We start from the raw sequence: 15,817 nt of genomic DNA, 5'->3' as shown, positions 1-15,817 counted from the left end.
TTTAGAGTAATTAACTAGAACTTGATCATAGGATTACATACTCAAGCACCCTTGTTATCCTATCCTGATATCTATCTATCATATTAGGACTGCTAGAGAGGGCTAACCGCCAATTTAGTATCTGAATAAGGCATTTCATACTCGCGCATAAGCCTGGCTAGAACCCGTCGATCGATGTCCTCAACTGACTATCATTCGACGTTGGCAAAGGTGTATCGGTCGACGTCTTAATAGACCATCGATCGACACTCTCTCGTTGTCGGCATACTAACCGTTGGGACACGAGATCTAGCTTGTTAACCAGTGGTACATGCGACAGCTGATCACTGAGTTAAGCGAATGAGCTCTAACATATCATGCATGCAACAAATAGGTACCTATAGGAATTATAATCTCCAACACCTGAATATAAACCCTAGATCTAGCAACCATCCTTCCATCGAATAACCCTTGCCAAGCTGAACTATTGACTTGTTCAACTTGTTTATTGCTTTATTTATTACTTGCTTTACTTACTGCTTTAAAACCTATTAGCCTAGCTTAATCATATACCTATTAGATCTAATCGGTTCCCTAGCTCCTTGAAGATTCGATCCCTAAGTACTATAATTCGACCTCTTTTGATGAGAGTAACACTCTTTAGGGTAATTTGAGTGATATCAAATTTGGCGCTGTTGCCGGGGAGCTTTGATCGCCATTAGATCTTGTTTAGTTAGATTTAGTCTAGGTTTTGTTACAGTTCGAAAAACTCATAAAATTTTTTCTTTTATTTCAGGTACATACAAATCAGTACCAGATCAATGAAGAGAGGATTTCTAGGTCCTTCAAGGAAAAAGCCTGCTGGTCAATGCACGATCCGTAAATCTAAGGAGGAAGTATCGATCGACACCCTCCAAGCAGCATCGATCGATAGCGTTAGCCAAGCATCGAACGACACTATTCATCATGTGTCGGAAAACACTATTCATCGCGGTACTATTCATCCGGGTACTGTTCATCATGTTACTGTTCATCCGGGTACTGTTCACCGCAATACTATTCACCGAGGTACTATTAATACAGGTACTGTTCATCCAGGTACTGTTCATCATAATATTATTCATCCTAGTACTGTTCATCGTGGTACTATTCATCGCGACACTATTTACCTCCCGCCGATCGACACTGTTCATCCTGCGTCGATCGACACTGTTCATCCCGTGTCGGTCGACACTATTCATGTCCTGTCTATCGACACTGTTCATCCCGTGTCCGTCGATACTATTCATCTTCTGTCGATCGACACTGTTCATCCCGTGTCCGTCGATACTATTCATCTTCTGTCGATCGACACTGTTCACCCGAACACTGTTCATCCGAACACTGTTCATCGCGATACTGTTCATCCGAACACTGTTCATCCAAACACTATTCATCGAAACACTATTCATCGCGGCACTGTTCCTCCAATGACGAACACCACTTACGGAGAGACAGAGAAGGTCGAAGCGCACATACTTAAGATCGACAAAAAAGGTATTTGGCGAGACGAAGAAGGTCGCCCTTGTAGCCTCACAGGACAATTGATTAATGCAGAGGGTAGTGTAATCCCGGATATAATTGATGTGGCTGAGACGAATACCTTTAATCTGACAAGTCAATGGTATGATTGGGAAAGTGAAGATCCATTTTATGGTCTTCCTCATGAGGATCCCAAAGATCTTATCAAGAGACTTGAGGAGTTAGCCTCAGCAAACAAGCACGATGAAATATCTGCAGACCACATTATCTGCAAGATCTTCCCCTATTGTTTATCTAGAGATGCTTTTAGCTGGTTCTCTAACCTGCAACCAACATCTCTAACCTGCAGGGAAGACATCAAAGAAGCCTTCATAGGCAAACTTTTCAGCGAGGCTGTAGCAACTCGAAGTAAAAGGCTTGATTACATGATTAAAAATCGGGAGAAAGGAATAATGATTAGTATGAGTCAGATTCTTGACTTCGTCTACAGCGAGGAGAATGGAGATATTGGAACACCGACAACTCATGTCAAGCAGCCAAACATTCAGGTTCACCATGCAGATGAGAGTAAGCAGAAGGACAAACTGAACAGAGAAAAGCTGGTCAACCATGATACAGTTGAGGATGATGAATATCATGTATCAGGAGAGCAGAGCAAAGTAGAAGAAGCTGATACAAAAGACCCAACTTCAGCATCGATCGACAGTAGTAACTCAGAATCGAACGATATCCGCACTTCAGAAACGATCGATACAAATATTTGTCATCGATCGATACCTTCTACAATCCCTGATGCTACCACTATGTATGTTAGGACTGGATGACCGAAGGCAATTAGTGACTATAACAGTCCTGAGGACGCCTATGCTAAAAGGTCTGCATCGCGTCGTTCAGCACTTCAGAATACTGTCCTTGAGCTGCACCCTGCATATATCTCTCTTGTGGGTCAGCATTCTTTCCATGGTTTTCCTCATGAAGATCCCACTAGCCACCTGGAGACATTTGTAGATCTAGCCTCGACCACACATTTGTAGAAAGTGTCGATCGACGATTCGATTGGAATGACGATCGATACACCTTTTAGCCGTCGATCGATACAACTACCGAGTTGTCGATCGACAATCCTTCCAGCGAGCTTTACCAAGCGGGTTTGAACTATATTCACTAGGTTCCTAGATCAACTCTCGTCTTTCTCTAGGGATCCTAGCACAATATGAATGATTCAGGAGATAAACCATGCTCTCGCGTGCACCTATTCATCCTAACATCATGGTTCTAGTTCGCGACTCTAAAACACAAGAAATAAGTGCAATTCAATTGATGGACATCCTAACAACTTAGCAATCTATATTTGGGGCTAATCCCTCATCCTATCTGAACCCTAAACCTAACAGGTGGATCTATTCAGACATGAAGTTGTCAGAGAAAATCATAGAAAAAATAGATATAAAAAGCAAAAATATATTAAAACCAAAGAGAATAGAGTTCTAGGAGGACTCTGAAGGAGTTCCTCATTTCACTCCTAACTAAGAACAATGAATTAAAATAAAGCTTAGATAGTGTAGCCGTCAACAATGGCTTATAAATAACATAAATAAGATTTCTGGTCGTCCAAGGGTATTCTGGTAATTTGGAGTTGCTTCTGGGCTTCAGCGGTCATAAAATATGCTCAGCCCATATTCTAGCATCACTGTCGACCGACACCATTGCTGCAACATCGATCGACAGTCCTTATTTAGGTCGGCGCTGACTGCATGTTCTGAGACCGCGAGATACCATAGCAAGACCTCGCCAAGCAAGGGTTTAGATAAGAGGGGAGGAGTGGTGAGGTAGGCCTTGAGCTCGTGGAGTGCCGACTCACATTTCTCGGTCCACTTGAAATCCTTTGGATTCTTTAGGGTTTCAAAGAAGGCATAGGATTTGTCGGAGAGTCTGGATATGAATCTACTCAAAGCCGCCATCCTACCGGTCATCTTCTGGACTTCTTTGACGCTTCTTGGAGAGGGAATTGAGTGGATGGCCTTGATCTGCTCTGGATTGGCTTCGATGCCCCGGTGGGTCACGATATACCCTAGAAATTTTCCGGAACTCACGCCGAGTGAGCATTTGGCTGGGTTGAGCTTCATGTTGTATCTTCGGAGGGTAGAGAAGGCTTGTTGCAAGTGTGATATACGATCCTCTGCTTACAGGGATTTTACCAGCATATCGTTGATATAGACATCCATAGTTTGCCCTATCTAATCTGCGAACATCATATTTACCAGCCTCTGGTACGTCGATCCGGCGTTCTTCAGACCAAAGGGCATGACCTTGTAGTAATAGATCCCTCGGGACGTCATGAAGGAAGTCTTCTCTTGATCCTCGGGATGCATGAGTATTTGGTTATAGCCAGAGAAGGCATCCATGAAGCTCATTAGTTGGTGTTTGGCGGTGGCATCGCCAAGCTTATCGATGTAAGGCAGAGGGAAGGGGTCCTTTGGACAAGACTTGTTGAGATCCGTGAAATCAATGCAGACTCACCATTTTTCAGTCTTTTTCCTAGATACTGCACTTCTCGAATGAACCCCACTTTCGACAAATTTTTTATTTCTTCGTTGATTATAGTGTCTCTTTCCGGAGCAAACTTCCTTCGCTTCTGCCTTATAGGTTGGTGCAAGGGATCTACTTGCAGCTGGTGCATAATGATCTTTGGGTCGATTCCGGGCGTGTCCAAGTGGGACCACGCGAAGCAATCGGAGTTTGATCTAAGGAAGTCTATCATCCTTCTTCTCAGCCCCTCTGAGAGTTTGGAGTTGATTTTGAGGTTACGGGTCGAGTTTCCTTCGATCAATGGCACGACATCCATATTTTCGATCTCGGGTTCTTCCGTATGCGGAGCCCGAGGTTTGCTTTGCGAGGATGGAGCTACCTCAACCCGTTTCCTTAGAGCGACCGGGTAGCAGTGGCGAGCGGTTTCTTGATCTCCTTTAATCGCTCTAATGCCCCAGGGTGTGGGGGATTTTATTATCTGATGGAGAGTTGAGGGGACCTCCCCCATGTTGTGAATCCATGCTCGGCCCAAGATCCCGTTGTAGGAAGAGTGGCAGTTAACGACCAGGAACTTGGTGTGTAAGCTGACTCCTTCGGCGTAGGTAGGAAGGATGGTTTCCCCCATTGTTTGTCTGATTTCTCCGCTGAACCTGATGAGGGGGGTCGCTTTGCGTATCAGCGCATTTTCCTCCAGCCCTAGACCTTGATATGCGGCCTGGAAGATGATGTTACAAGAGCTATGACTGTCCACCAGCATCCTCTTGACCAGACAGTTCACTATAGTAAGCGAGATGACGAGGGCGTCGTGATGCAGAGCCAAGACCTTCTCTCGTTCTTCAGAAGTGAAGACTATCTTGTCAGCCCCAGGGTGTTCCGACTCGGTGGTTTCGGGATCGTCCCCTACACCGTTGGTATTTCTCTTGACGGTGGGGTAGCTTATGTCACCTGCCTCCAGTCCCCCGGATATGATGTGGATCTGATGTAATTTAGTTTTCTGGCTTCACAAGTCGCCGGGTAGCCTATGGGGCTTGGCTTTTCTTCGGATAGCTCGTTACGCTCATCCATCGCCATCATCACGTAGTTAGATTACTCCTCTCCTTCTAGCGCCAAACTGTTAGGGGATTTTTGTGTAGGCTCTTTCGGAGTACCACGGAATGATGGATAAGCTGTTAGTGTGTGTGGGTTTGGAAGTGTTTTGTGGCGATTTGAGGTTAATAATAAAGAGAAAGACTTGAAGAGACCTTTTATTGAATAATACCAAAAATAGAAAAGTAAAACTAGAAACTACAAACTAGAGACTTTAAAAAAAATGCCAAAAACAGAAAAGTAAAACTTTGAAGCTTTTAGTAAAACCACAAACTTGGAAAAATTTCGACCTCAAAATTGCTGTAAAAGAAATTTCCGCCAAAAGTTCAGAAATTTTCCTCCCAATTTTTTATTTTTTCCAGACTCCAAAAACGAAGTTGGCAACTATAATTGCTTTAATTTTTAGGGTTTTCTTATTCTACTATCTTCTCAATCCTCTCAACCCATTTTTTTTCATCTCATTTCTCTTTTTTTTCATTTCTTCACCTCGTCTGCAATTTTCAAGTTTTTTTTCCAGAAAATAGTGGTCAATCAAGAGTCAAAACTCTGAAACTACCTATTAAGTGTTGATGCAGCGGCAAGAGTATCATGGAGAAATTCTCTAAATCGGATCCAAATCCTTATTTCCAATATTATTGATGTCTCTGTGTGGTTTCTCAATCGACCATGCGGATTAAGGACCCAATAATGGAAGAAAAATATTGATAGTTGTATGTTTTCTTATTCCTACTATCATGGTACTTCTGAGATTTTCGTTGTACAATTAATCATAACTTCTATCAAATTAGTTCAGTGACGACGATGTTTTTTAAGTTTTTGAAATTTTACAAATGAAAAAAAAATTCTGACAAAGTTTACTGAATTGTACAAACAGAAAAATACTAAGTTATACAAAGTTTGACGTACGAAAATGGAAAACTTTGGCATTTTTTACCTAATTACACAAACATGAAAAAAAAAGTAATACTAAATTTTACGAAGTTTGACAAACAAAAATGAGATACTTAACCAAAGTTATCCTAAGTTACACCAAGTTCTACAAACATAAATAACAAACCAAGTAACATAAAGACAAACAACAAAGTTAGTGTGTTAAAAGAAGAAGTTCTACTTCTTAAGGTAAATATGAAGATTGAGAAACCCTATAGTACAAGGAAAATAATGATAGTTCTATGTTGTCTTATTTCTAGTAGTTATAAGAATTTGGATGTATAACTAATCAAAATTGGTATCACCTTAATGGAATGCAAAGATTTTTCCAAGTTTAATTAAATTTACACAAACACTAAAACAAAGTAATAATAAGTTTGACAAACAGAAATATGAAACTTTGACAAACTTTTACCGAGTTAAACAAACACAAAACAAAGTAATCTCTAGATCTACAAAGTGACAAACAAAAATGGAAAACTCACAAAGTCTTACCGAGTTACACAAATATATATAACAAAATTTTGACCGAGGTGCCAAGTTACAAGAATTTGTATTGGTTGACAATGATTGGTTTTTTTCTTTGTCACTTGTATTGGTTGCTAATGGTTGATTTGTTCTTCATTTCTTCTTTCTCGCTTTGCTCATCCCCCCGATATTTTTTTCATATTACTTCTACTGTCCTTCTCTCCTACACCATTATCCACACTCTTTTTTATCTCTCCACTACCTAAACCACCATCCTTCTCACTTTGTTCCATGTCTCTACTATCAGAGGTCGGCTAGTTTCATTTTTGTTCTTTGAAAACAGCACTTCATAGAAAAACGTAACTATCAAATTAAGTCATCATCATAAAATTCACAAAATATTACTAAGTTATACAATCTAAACTATTTAATTTTTTATTAAGTTGTACAAATTTTTTTAGTTATATCAAGTTTTACTAAGTTATACCATTTTGGATTTGTTTTTTCTTCTCTTTCGATGGATAAATTGTGATTTGTTATTTCGTAATTTTTTTCTGGAGAAAATTTCGAGTTGTCTTTCATTTGAAGATTATATTTTCTCATGTGATAAAAAGGATTAAATAAAATAAGTTTGATTTGTTTCAGTGAAAAAATAGAAAGAATGAGTAAAACTTGAAAATACTAAGTTGATGTCTAGATTTTTATGTATGGATCCAAGTTTAACGGGTGTGTATGGTTCGGGTTTGAATAGTCCGCCTGGCAAATTTGTAAATAATTAGATTTCGTCTGGTTGGTAGGTCTTTTAATAATTTTCGTAATTTAAATCAATATTAAATTAAAAAAGGAAAAAAGGGAGGAGTGTCTGAGAATTTTTTTTCATCCAGGAGTACTGAAGCAATTGATTCAGATTAAATTGAGAAGCAACGGCAACCTTTGCTTTTGGAAAGAAAATGAACTAGGATTTGATAAAAGACTGAAACTGTAATTTTAGGTTTCTTTCAGACTAAATTCCACGTATTATAACAAAAAAACAGAAAAAGTTGAATCCTAAGCTATATATAGTTCATATTATATACAACATCTTCTTCATTTTTAGTTATTTTTCTTTATTAGTTTTAATTTTCTTACACATAAAGAATTTGCATAAGAAATTTAAAACCGTTATTTGAAAATGGCATAAAATCAAGATCTATACTATTAAAAATAAATGATTCTTAAAAAATCTACCATTTCAGTAGACTTAAATATTTTTGAGTCAATTGCACAGAAAATAGTAGATAACTAGAAAATTTGCAATGATAGAAAAATGCAAAAGTTGAAGAGAGAGAAAGATGTAAAATGACACTGTTACCCTATAGAAAAAGAAAAGAATAATTCATAGTCTATAAATTAGTTTATCCGGCTAATAAACATATGTTTTGATATTTATTTTCCTTGATTTTATTTTGGGTTAACTATAATTCATATAGTTGATATGTAAATAAACACAGTTAAAATATGAATTATTTCATATGCTTCGTAAATTAGCATGGTTATATTTCAATTTATCCGGACATTATACATATTACATGGTTATTATGGTAGTTGTCGGCTAACTTAAATAATTATCCGTACAATATTATTGTTAGTTGGATTTTTTGAACCGTAGCCGATTATCATTATAGAGTCAAACTCTAATAAGTTACGTAGTGTATATCAATTATCCGGATAGCATCATTATTAGCTGGATTTTCCGACTAATGGTCGGCTAAAAAAAGAGTTTACGAGGATTACGGTCAAAGGAGGAATGCAAAGTGACATAAAACATATGCAATCATCATTGACAGTATCCACCATGCAATCACTCATCATCATGTGATTCTAATTACATAAGAAGACGAAGAAGAAAATATAAAACTTTTGACACAAAGGACAAGATCAGAGTGCAAAAAACAAAATTAAAAAAATTCATAAAAATCAAAACTTTGTCAAAAAACAAAAATTTTAGAAAAACCCTCAAATCTCATAGCTATTAAATCTGATCATTCACGGCTTGATTCTGTTGTTGTAGTGAGAGAAAGCAGTGTGGCCATGGTTTCTGATGGAGGAGAATTGAGAGTATGTGAAGCTGACGGAGCTGTTGGCGACGTGACGTTTGTGATGGAGATCTCGAGATCTCTTAGTCGGAAACGGTGTAGTAAACGTAATCACGAACGTGATCAGGGACAATGAAAAGTTACAGAGAAAACAAAGAGTTTCTATAGAGAAAACAAATAGATTGAGAGAAGATAAGAGATGGTTCCGCAGAGAAAACAAAGAAATTGAGAGGAGAGATGTGAGAGATTATTCTGACGGAGAAAACAAAGAAATTTAGAAGAGAGATGTGAGAGTTGATTCTGACGGAGAAAACAAAGAAGTTGAGAGAGATGAGAGATAATAAGGGCAGAATTGACAATAAGAAAAACCACATCAGCGAGAAAGTTCAAAATCCATCCGTGCAAAATAAGGGATTTTGTTTGTATATGCACTGCAAATACTCAATATTTTTTGGGTCTTACTTTATATTTTTATAACTATATAAGGACTTTACATAATATAAATGAACTCATTTATTATTCTTCCATAATATATCATAATTACTCTAACAATAAATCTCCATGAATATAGGACAAATTATTCAAACATGTTTACACATGACGTGATTATTACCACATATAGTTCCACTAATAGTATAAAATTTTCAATGGTTTAGTTATGTTTAATATATAAGTTGTAATGGAGAATCTTCTAGTGTATTAACAATTTTTTTCCATTTTTATGTGGATTGGAAACTAAAAGCCTTAATGTGAACTATTCAACTATAAAACATTAATTTAATTTATTACATGCAATAATTTATTAAGATTTGATTTTAAATTCTTATATGTGAACTAAATGATTAATTTTATCATAAAAATATTAAATGAGTCTAAACGGGTTGGACATTTAAATGAAATTAGTAAAAAATATATACTGGTTTAAATAAAACATGTTTATTTACTTTACAAATTCTAACAATGCATATGATACATTTTATTAAATTTCAACAAATGTAAAATATCCTAAGCTTTAAATCGGGTATTTTAGGTTGTTTGAAAAAAAATATAGTATAAATAATTAACTATTAATTATTTGAATAAAAAATATTCGAGTCATTAATTTTTTCTGCATAATTTGGTTTATAAATACTATTTATAGGATATTTGGTTATTTAGAAATTAAATATAATTAATATTTTTACGTATACAATTTATATTTTAAAAATTTAGGCATTCATTTGGTTCTCAGTCCGTTTCTACTTTTTGGTTCCAAAAATATAGGATATGCTCGGTTCTTTATAAAATTCAGCTTAATTTTGGTTTATCAGTTTGGTACAATTAAGTTCATTTGGGTAAATTTACCCAAACCAATACATCATCTTATATATAATTTATATAAATTTTTTATTTAATTTCAAAAATAAATCCGTGCTTTTTAAGCGCTGTCAAAATCTAGTTATTATAATTAATTTTCTATGTAAAACATAGTTTTTATTCTCTATCTATTTTATTTGATATTCTCTCATTATTCTATTTTGTAAAATAAGAAAATTGTAGGGAAAATTTTAATTATACACTTTATTTGATACCACTATTCAACTTTACCACCAACCAAAGTGGATTTTCATAAATACCACATTTATTAATGTGTAAAAGACTAAATTACCATAACCTAATCTTCTTCTCCATCGCGTTTTTTCTTTCTCTCTGTCGAGACCCATTGCCCCTCTCCGGTCTCTTTCCGTCGAGATCCATCTCTCTCCGTCGAGATCCGTCGTCCCTCTCCGTTGAGATCAGTTGTCCTTCTCCATCGAGTTCATCGTCAAAACCTCTGGCATCAGATCATCTTTGATCACTTCACAGGTTTGAGGAGATTGTAGAATCTGGATTTTTACCATTCAAATCTATTTCGGTTTATGGATTACGATTTGTTGCAACATTGAGATTCAGAATATTCATCAATCTGAAGAGGGTAAATGGTTGATTAGAGATGAGTATGCAATGTGATTTTGTGTTTTGAAATTTTATGAATTGTGTTTACGAGTTTATTAAAGACTCTGCGTATTGAGACTTTAGTACTGAAATCATTTATAAGGATTTATTAGATAATTTATAAGGGTTTGTACAATTTAATTGTTATTTTAGAGTCAAGCTTAGTCTAAGTGCTAGTCAAGAGAGAGAGAGATGACATAGTTGTTGGGGATAGATTGAACCCATCCACAAAGCCCATCGAACAAAAGGCCCAATCCGGTAAGCCGGATTGTCGTCGGCTCGGAAGCCGATATTCGAGGTTTCGACTCAGCTAAGGACTGCTTTTAGTCGAAATGGGGTGCGGACAGAGCGCGATCGACTTAGCTGTTCAGGGCGAGATTCACCAATCAGGCCCGAAGGGCCGACAAGGCCCAATCGATTAAAAGAAAATTAGGTTAAGATGATCGCGAACAGACTATAAAAGGAGAGGAAAGCAAATGAGAAAAGGGATCGACACTTAGTTACACAAACTTAGCGGCGCAAAGGAGAAAAGGGTTTATTGTCCGTACAATCACCTCTCCGCTATTTGTACTTTTCCAGTTTAAGCTCTCACGAGCTCCGGCTTGCCATTACTTTCTCCACCTTTGTAACCTCATCTCGAAATCTAATAAACGCCTCTGTTCGACCCATTTTTAGTATTGTTTACTTCTTCTGAGACCAAACTCACCTTAAACAATTGGCGCCCACCGTGGGGCAGAACAGACCCAGCATTTCTAGACCGAAATGACCACTGGAGGTACGAACCCTGATACCTCGGGAGAGGAGCCGGAACTCACACCTCCTCCGCCTCCTCCCCTTCTCTCATCGGAGTTCATGAGCTCAGTCATAGCGCGACTCGCTCATCAAGAGGAGATCCAAAAGACGACAAATGACCAACTCGCTGCCATCGTCGCCGCCCTCAGCGCACCCGCCGGAAACTCGCAACCATTCCGTCTTCACCTCCTCAACACAAACCCCCCTACTCCAACGGACGGACGAACGACGAACCCAGCTGACCCCGCAGAGACCCTCGTCATGCTCTTCCGGCAGCGTCCGATCCTTCAACTGTCCGAGATATTGCCGAGCTTAAGTTAAATTTCCAACAAATGAGCTCGAGGATCCACCAAGCAACGAGCGTGGTACCTGAGATTGATAGCGTCATCGCTTCAACATCGCGCACACCCTTCACCGAAGAACTGACGGAGGTCAAACTCCGGAAAATGGACAATTTGCGTCTCCCAGAGTACAAACCAGGAGGCGATCCCGTCGAGCATCTGACGGCCTTCAACATCGCGGTGGCGAAAGCTAGACTTGCCCCCAAGGAAAGAGACGCGGGATACTGCCAACTCTTTGTCGAGACGCTGAACGAACAAGCCCTGACTTGGTTCTCGGGATTTGAAGAGAACTCGATTAGCAGTTTCAAACAGCTCTCCTTGGCATTTCTTAAAACTTACATCATGTTCACCAAGCGCAGCAACAGCCTCGAGCCTTTGGAACCTCAAGCAAACGAAGGACCAGAGCCTTCGCGACTACATGGAACGATTCAAGTCGGTCGTGTCGAGAATTAACATTCCCGACCACATTGCCGTCGACGCCCTGAGGAACAATCTTCTAGTAGAATGTAGGTTCCGAGAAGATCTCTACCGATGTCCTACCACATAGCTGCAAGACGCCGTTGCTCGCTCCCACAACTTCATCCGTATGGAAGAGGACACTAAAGCCATCATGAGCAAGCACAACTCGGTGAAGCAATCAGTGCCTAAAAGCGCTGCTACAGCTCACATCGAACCTCGTCAGCATGCTCCCAGTGACAAAAACAACCGTAAGAACGGTCTCCTCTACTTCGTCGACGAAAATGGGAAGAAATGGAACACCTTTCATCGAGAAACATATCCTCCGAGCGAATCCCCCCGAGCAACGGCGACGGCCGCAGTCGCCCAGGTCGATTCTGCGGCCGGTTCATCCAGGACCCCTCCAGGACTTACCAAATCGTGTAAACTCCATGGCGTAAAAGGCCACGACACTTCAGAGTGCAAAACACTTTTCGCACAGTTCCTCTCCTCACTCGAAAGCGGCGAGCTCAAGATCCCTCCTCCGAAGCCCAAAAGCGAGAACAGTTGGAGCAGGAACAAGGATAGGAAAAATCAGCGAAAAAATCAGGGTAAACCACGTTAAGACGACCAGAAGCCAAAGGTCGCCGAGCAAACCCCACAACATGATGACGATGGTGATGCCTCAGCTGTCGAAGATCAACCCGCGGTCAGACAAAGGATCGAAGTTATTCGCACCCAACCGGAACCCTCATCGGACGAAGAGAGCGGCCTCGAGGAAGCTCTCGACCCGTTGGACTTACTAACGTTCCTCAAGCGAATGATCACTCCGACGAATAACGAGACCCCCGGACCTTCCGATCTCCGAGTCGAGCTCAACGCCAAAAGAACCAAGCATGCGCTGAGCCAAGGATCTCCACCAGCATCTACAGGCGATAACACTATCGTCGATTTGCGCGATCAACTTAACGCACGGATGGACGATCTGCGTACGTAACTGGACCGCAAAAGGGCTCAGCCATCAGAGGAAAGCAAGGATCTCCGAGCTTTCCTCCTCAAGAAGCAAGCAAGCGTCAGGCCGCGGATCAATGTGATTATGGGAGGATCGCCACCATGCGGAGACTCAGTGCGGTCAGTCAAGGATCACCGCCGAATGGTGGATACTTTGCAGCGTTGGCCACAGAAACTTCCAAACGATCCCCCAATCTCCTTCTCGACATAAGACCTCCTCGGAATAAACTTCCCTCATAACGATCCCCTTCTCGTCGTACTGGCTATCGATAAGTACGATGTTACCAAAGTGCTAATCGATACCGGCAGCTCAGTCGATATCATTTTTCGCGAAACTCTCGTAAAAAAGGGTATCGACTTAAAAGACGTGAAACCATCTTCCAGAACTCTCACCGGCTTCAATGGCTCCTCCGAAGTAATCCTGGGAACTATCCGTCTCTCGGTACAAGCAGAGGGAGTAACTCGGATGGTCAAATTCTCGGAGGTCAGTACCAAGGCCCCCTATCACGTGATACTAGGTACCCCATGGCTGTACTCTATGCGAGCAATTGTATCGACCTACCATCAATGTGTTAAATTCCCGGGAGTGGATGGGACTGTTAAGACAGTAAGAGGAGATCAACGAGCCGCACGAGATCTTTTGATCGCCACGGTCAAATTACAGCGCTCGCAGTCACTAGTCAACTTGATTTCCCCTCCAATAAGTAAGGTCTGCCCACAAAAGGAAGAAGTGCTCGAAGTCCCGGTCGACGAGTCGGATCCAACAAAGTACTACGAGTAGGCGCCTACCTATCAGACGAGATGCAGCGTACTATCCTGGATTTCCTGAAGCAGAACTTGTCTACCTTTGCATGGTCAATGTCCGACATGCAAGGGATCGACCCATCCATCACGACTCACGAGTTGAACGTAGATCCGAGTATCAAGCCCATCCGACAGAAGAGACGAAAATTGGGTCCTGAAAGATCCAAAGTAGTCGTCGAGGAAGTCGAGCGTTTACTCAGTGCGGACTCGATAACGGAAGTCCGTTACCCGGAATGGCTCGCCAACCCAGTGGTCGTCAAAAAGAAAAACGGCAAGTGGCGTATGTGCGTTGACTTTACCGACCTCAACAAGGCCTGTCCAGAGGACAGCTAACCGCTTCCGAATATCGACAAACTTGTTGAGTCAACTGCCGGCAATGAAATGCTCACGTTTATGGATGCTTTCTCGGGATACAACCAGATTATGATGCATCCGGACGACCGAGAGAAGACTTCATTCATAACCGATCGAGGAACCTACTGCTACAAAATGATGCCCTTCGGGCTAAAGAATGCCGGAGCGACGTACCAGCGACTTGTCAACCGTATGTTCGCCAAACAGCTTGGAACAACAATGGAAGTCTACATCAATGATATGCTTGTCAAGTCACTCCGAGCAGACGACCACCTGACGCACTTACGAGAGTGTTTCGACATTCTTAACGCATACAAGATGAAATTAAACCCGGCCAAGTGCACTTTTGGCGTATCATCCGGAGAATTTCTTGGCTACATTGTGACACAGCGGGGAATCGAAGCAAACCCGAAGCAAATATCTGCTGTCCTCGACCTACCAAGTCCAAGAAACTGCCGAGAAGTCCAACGACTAACCGGCTGAATCGCGGCACTCAATCATTTTACCTCCCGATCCACCGACAAATGTCTCCCCTTCTACGATCTCCTCCGAGGAAATAAGAAATTCATCTGGGATGATAAGTGCGAAGAGGCATTTAATCAGCTCGAGTACTATCTGACGACGCCTCCGCAGCAGTCAGCAGTGTACTAATCAAGGAGGACCGAGGAGAGCAACGACCTGTTTTCTACATGAGTAGAAGGATGACCGGACCAGAAACCAGGTATCCAACACTCAAAAAGATGGCCCTGGCTGTTGTCGAATCAGCGAGGAAACTTCGCCCTTACTTTCAGTCACACTCGGTGGAAGTTCTTACCGACCAGCCACTCCGAACTGTATTGCAAAACACGAACAGAGCTGGCCGTCTTACCAAGTGGGCGATAGAACTCGGTGAGCTCGACATCACTTACAAATGTAAAACCGCCGCTAAAGCTCAAGTCCTCGCCGATTTCCTCGTGGAATTATCTCCGGAAGTTTCCCAAGACCTAGAAACCTCAAATTCAACCTGGATTCTGCATGTCGACGGTTCTTCGACTAACAAAGGGTCAGGAGCAGGAGTTCAACTTCAATCACCAACGGGGGAAGTCATTCGACAATCGTTCAGCTTCGGTTTCCCGACATTGAACAACGAGGCGGAGTACGAATCCCTCATTGCCAGCCTTCATCTTGCAAAAGCAGTCAAAGCTAAGCGACTCAGCGCGTACTATGACTCACAGCTCGTCGCCAGTCAGTTCAGCGGCGATTATGACGCGCGCAACGACAGGATGGATGCTTACCTCCGAGTCGTCCAATCACTGGCTAAGGAGTTCGAGTTCTTCGAACTCACGAAGGTTCCTCGCGGAGAGAATGTGTGTGCTGATGCATTGGCAGCGCTTGGAAGCAAGCTCCGAGATCAGGTCAAAAGGACTATTCCGATTCATCGGATTGAGAAACCGAGCATCGATATCTCGACGGAGGTAGCTAACTTTGTCACTTCGGAGTCTGAAACAACGCCCCAATCTCTGACTGATGACGACTCCG

The 15,817-nt window shown here is 41.1% G+C and overlaps 2 protein-coding genes across 6 annotated transcripts in view; both read left to right on the top strand.

The window, feature by feature from the left end:
* The first annotated feature begins 606 nt into the window (after nucleotides 1-606).
* LOC103843862 overlaps nucleotides 607-15,817 on the top strand; it is a 31,568-nt gene continuing 16,357 nt past the window's right edge. For 4 of the 5 annotated variants that reach the window (XM_033282216.1, XM_033282214.1, XM_033282215.1 and 1 more), the window contains exon 1: nucleotides 607-10,433. In XM_033282216.1, coding sequence (XP_033138107.1) covers nucleotides 801-2,324 — 1,524 coding nt within the window. In that variant the 5' untranslated portion in view covers nucleotides 607-800 and the 3' untranslated portion in view covers nucleotides 2,325-10,433. The remainder of the gene's footprint in view (nucleotides 10,434-15,817) is intronic. The other variant, XM_033282217.1, reaches the window with a different exon arrangement.
* LOC103843891 lies at nucleotides 11,687-13,922 on the top strand. Its single transcript, XM_009120665.2, has 4 exons — nucleotides 11,687-12,127; nucleotides 12,243-12,741; nucleotides 12,820-13,119; nucleotides 13,354-13,922. Exons 1-4 carry the CDS (start codon nucleotides 11,687-11,689, stop codon nucleotides 13,920-13,922), a joined length of 1,809 nt encoding a protein of 602 aa, XP_009118913.2.

The sequence above is a fragment of the Brassica rapa genome, chromosome A10 (genome assembly GCF_000309985.2).
Source record: "Brassica rapa cultivar Chiifu-401-42 chromosome A10, CAAS_Brap_v3.01, whole genome shotgun sequence".
Lineage (NCBI taxonomy): Eukaryota > Viridiplantae > Streptophyta > Magnoliopsida > Brassicales > Brassicaceae > Brassica > Brassica rapa.
Note: the sequence above shows the minus strand (reverse complement) of the source record. Positions and strands in the feature narration are given on the sequence as shown.

What these genes read in the sequence shown, in the direction of transcription:
- LOC103843891 (XM_009120665.2), top strand. Translation starts at nt 11,687, where the DNA reads ATGAGCTCGAGGATCCACCAAGCAACGAGCGTGGTACCTGAGATTGAT. An exon ending in GACTACATGGAACGATTCAA is followed by an intron (nt 12,128 to 12,242) that starts GTCGGTCGTGTC and finishes CCTACCACATAG; the next exon opens with CTGCAAGACGCCGTTGCTCG. An exon ending in CGCACGGATGGACGATCTGC is followed by an intron (nt 13,120 to 13,353) that starts GTACGTAACTGG and finishes TCTCGACATAAG; the next exon opens with ACCTCCTCGGAATAAACTTC.